Genomic DNA, 4,546 nt, shown 5'->3' on the forward strand with positions numbered 1-4,546 from the left:
CTGCTAAGAGTGGCGACAAAGAGAGCACAGCCCAGCAAACCACAAACTATGTGAAGCATGGCGTGCCCAGCCCAGAGGCTGAGCGTAAAGACGCCATCAGATGTGACACGTCGTCCAACATGTTGGAACTGAAGCAGGAAATGGAAACTCAAAGAATATCCTTGAAGAACGGATCAAAAGGTAACAATAAAACATAACATGAGGAATAGGAAGATTTCCACCTAAAGAGTTGTAGAGTTATTATTGGGTCACCAATATTTCATCAGCAACATACAGTAGAAAAAAAAGGTTTATTTACTGTAAGGGATGAATTTGTTTTACCTTTAGAGACGGTAATCACAGATGCTATGGATATGTTTTAAGAAAAGATTATGGGCCATATTTACCAAGCAATTCTACTACATAAAACACATTGTGGCTCATTGAAATGAATGGGTCAGAAGGTGTCTTCCATTGCCGGAAGGTGTCTTATGGAATAAAACAGCTTAGCAAATATGGGCTGGTATATCTTGTAGAAATAAAAAGGTGTGGCAAGCAGGTTAAAACAAAGGCAAAACACTAATCCATGGGATGATCTGATGTCAGGGTGAATTGACGTCAGGAAGGAATTAGTTTTTTTTCCCTCTAGTAAAACATATTTTGCAAATGTTTCACTTGAGTGTATTGTCTATACATAACGTAAATATTATTTCACTCAGCTTAGAATGAAATACAAGGTTGATCTCTATGGATATGTGTTTTCTTAATCTAAACTACCATTGAGCCTAGTCTATATCCATCGAAAACAGCCGCTTCAGTGAATATAGAATTAGCCCTTATGTGTTAGTTAGTTAGTTAGTTAGTTAGTTAGTAGCTCACATGTGGAAGCAGATAAGAACTTCTTTGCCCACCCAGGCTACCTATTTTTCTACGTGCTGTGAAGACATAGATCCTGTTTGATCCCCAACTTTTTCTATTTATATAGGATCCTCTTGTCTATCCTGAACGTTTTTAAATTCTTTTATTCTATTATAATCCTGGTAACAATACAATAGAACTTGTGTTTTTAAAAAAAATGTTATACCTGTATTACTTCCTGACAGGGGGGGTGGGTGGGGGGGGGGGGGGAGACTCAGCTGTTACTGTCAGATGGCAACATTTCTAGTACAGTATGTCAATTCTCTGCAGACTTTGTCCTGAGGGACAATTTATGAGCGGCTGAAAGAGTATAGATTCTCAGGATAATTATACATTGTGTCATAACCGTGGGGACTAAAGAATGGCCTTAAACCTGCTTTACTGATCGTACTTAAGAGAACGTTTGCTACAGAGCCATGTGTTATTGGCCTCTCTATCATCAAATGGGTTATACTATCATGTTATACTGCTATTAACTCCTCAACAAATGTTGCATCTCATTTTAAGTTTACTGTTTCGCAGCCTGGAGAAAGAAAACTTTGAAGTGTGGACCAAGGTAGTTAGGTTAAACGAAGACCTGGAGAAAGAACGGAACACACGGGCAGCACTAGAGATGAAGCTGCAAAATATCGAGTGCTCACGGATGACGCCGAAAAGAGAAACAAGCACCTGGAAAAAGAAATCCAGGGCTTTGTGAGAGCAATGAGTGAGACAGGCAATAAGGTGAAATAGAAGAGAGCAACACCAGCCATCGACACTGTACACACTTTCATGGGATTTTGGAAAATAAATGCAACTTTATTCAAAGTTACAGAGTTGCCAGTGGGCATCAGCTTCCCTAAAGAGTCAGTGAATGGTAGACCAAATCATTGTTCGATTCTGGAAGGATTATGAATCAATAGATTTTGGAAAGACTTATTTTACTGAGTGAGAATTCCTTCCAGTGAGCTAAACTGCCTTGCATTGAGTTAGACTGCCTTTCAATTAGGTAGACTCACTTCCAATAAGTAAGACTGCCTTCTGATGAGGTAGACTGTCCTCCAATGAGCGAGGATACCTTCCAAAGAGCTGGACTGCCTTCCAAAAATTGAGACTGTCCTCCAATAAGTGAGACTTTTAATGAGATAGACTGCCTTCCATTGAGTCAGAGTGGAGTATTCAGTGACACTGCCTTCCAATGAGTTAATGTGTCTTCCAATGAGTGCGACTGCCTTCTAATAGTAAAGATTAACTCAAGCTTATGAAGGCTGCCTTCTAATGAGTGAGCCTCTTTCTAAATGACCAGGGCTGCTTTCCAATGCTTGATACTTACATTATTCCAGCTAAATGAGATCCTCTGCCACTTAGGGAGGCTACCTAGCAATGAGTGGGGCTCATTAAAAATGAGTGAGACACAGCAGGCCTATAGCGTATAGAACTTACATTACATTTTATGAAGCTATAGTTCAAGCAAACGGGAACTGCCCAGCTATCAAAGTATAAAACATGCCATATACGTTAGCTTTGATAAATCCCTTCATAAGGATGCGCTCTGGTTCAATCTGTGGTAGGGTACAGCTGCTACAGGTGAGCATGAATGAGTGGATATATGAGTTAAAAATGTATAGAAACATTAGATAGATAGATAGATAGATAGATGTACAGGTATCTATAGATATATGGATACACTCATTGATAGATTGATATACAGTATGGATGGATGAAATATGTGGGGTATAGAAATATACATGGGCTGATGGATTTATATATAGATGGATAAATATCTGTATAGAAGTATCTAAAGGCAAATGAAAGAATGGGTAGATATACCGGTAAAAAGAAAGACATATATAAACGAGAGGGTATAGAAACATACATGGGTGGATGGATAGATTGATAGATTTTAGTGTCTTGCATTTAGATTATCCTCCCATTTTTGCTGCATTTTCAGAATTTATTGTAAAGTATTCTTGTACAATGCATACGCTTGTATGAAAAGTAGCACTTTCTTTGTCTGCTTCGCTTCTCCCTGTTTTGAAGCTTATTGTGGATACTCATCTATAGCGGAGATTCACTAAACTCCAATTATGGGTTTCCGCACCATAATTCCATATTTACTGATATTCAAGTAAATAGCAGTTATTGAGGGATTGCGATGCGATAACTTGTATAGGAGGTTAGTGAATCCAGGCCTACGTGTTCAGAATATCGTAGCCTTAAGGAATGGCCTGTGTTCTTTACATTTCATTTAACAAAGCAATGAACAGAATGTAATAAAACACTTTAAAAAAAATTAGTCATTTGTATCCATAGGGCACTTTGAAAATACATATCTTTAGGGACCGATCATGCGTGGCGCATGACCAAGATTGCTACTTGAACAGGAAGCTCTGCCAAGCCTGGGCAGATATACACTTCTCTAATCAAGTGGGCAATTTTTTTCTTTTAACATAGGATTGAAGCAGGGGGTCTCTGGAGCTGGACCCCATTCATTTCAGCTCCAGGGACCCCTGCTTCTGGAGATACTTATCTCCATAGGGGGTGCCGGTAGCCACTCGGCTTGCAGGGTTCATGTAAAGGTGGCTTTTCAAAGCTCACGTGCCCTGCGGACCAATTGGAAGCTGTGACGTCATCAGATTCAGCTTCCTATTGGCCCACAGGATGCAGGAGCTTTAAACTTTGCTGGCACCCCCTTTGCAGGTCTTTATGTTGGGAAGCAGGGCGTCCCCCGAGCTAAGATTAATGGGGTTCAGCTCCGGAGACCCCCTGCTTCAAACATATCTTTAAAAATAAAAAAGTGCGTGAATTGCTCTTTTAAAGAGGATGTTTAATTCCTTCTTAAGGGGGAAGGAGATCCCACCTTCCATTTTGGGAGCACAGTTTTCTGTGATTTTAAAACCATGAAAGCATTGTGTATACTATAGTAGCTATCAACCAATATATTTAATTCTGATATAAAGATATACAGCAACATTTTAGCCTTGAGAATGAATACACTTCTCATCCTAGATCACCTGCGCTTCATTTTGGGGTGCTAGGCTGTATATAATATTAGAAGATTCATAGATCTCAACCATCTGGCCAACACTGATGTGAGAGACAAGTACAATTTACAGTACATGGGATTGCAAATGCCAGACAGAACAAAGGAGTTAAAGTAAGTTTATTTCAACCAGAGTCAGTCAACAGACAAAACACAATACACGATTAAAGCAGAAACTCCGCAAAATGGGTTGTGGGGTAAATCCTAGCCAGCTAGGTGCTGGGCGACACTTCAGGAGGCTTACCCAGGATGTCTTCCAGATGCCAAGAGTCTCTGGGTACCACGGTACTGTAGGGATGTAAGTTGCGTCCTAGGAAGTTTAAAAGTCATGCTCGTCTATTCGACCGAGTCTCGATGTGGTGAATCTGGCAAAAACCCCATAGGTGCACCTACTGTACCAACCAAAGTCAGGATGAATTACTGATAGACTGTGGAAATGAGATGGCATGGGCTTACATAGACCGCGGCCTCCATCTCAAACTATGGAGGAGGGCTCCGACCAATCAGTGCACGGAGGCTACGTGTGGACCAATCACTGCACAGATTTTACATCCCCCAATCACAGAGCAGGGGCTCACCCGTGATGGGCTATCAGGTCTTTGGGAGGTTTTTTCACTGAGTGTTTAT

At 40.6% G+C, this 4,546-nt stretch overlaps 1 protein-coding gene across 1 annotated transcript in view; it reads left to right on the forward strand.

The window, feature by feature from the left end:
• ARHGAP25 (Rho GTPase activating protein 25) overlaps positions 1 to 3,637 on the forward strand; it is an 82,944-nt gene extending 79,307 nt beyond the window's left edge. The window contains 4 exon segments of the mRNA XM_075599131.1: positions 9 to 144; positions 147 to 180; positions 1,420 to 1,535; positions 1,538 to 3,637. Coding sequence (XP_075455246.1) covers positions 9 to 144; positions 147 to 180; positions 1,420 to 1,535; positions 1,538 to 1,629 — 378 coding nt within the window. The 3' untranslated portion in view covers positions 1,630 to 3,637.
• The last annotated feature ends 909 nt before the right edge of the window (positions 3,638 to 4,546 follow it).

The sequence above is a fragment of the Ascaphus truei genome, chromosome 5, assembly GCF_040206685.1.
Source record: "Ascaphus truei isolate aAscTru1 chromosome 5, aAscTru1.hap1, whole genome shotgun sequence".
Lineage (NCBI taxonomy): Eukaryota > Metazoa > Chordata > Amphibia > Anura > Ascaphidae > Ascaphus > Ascaphus truei.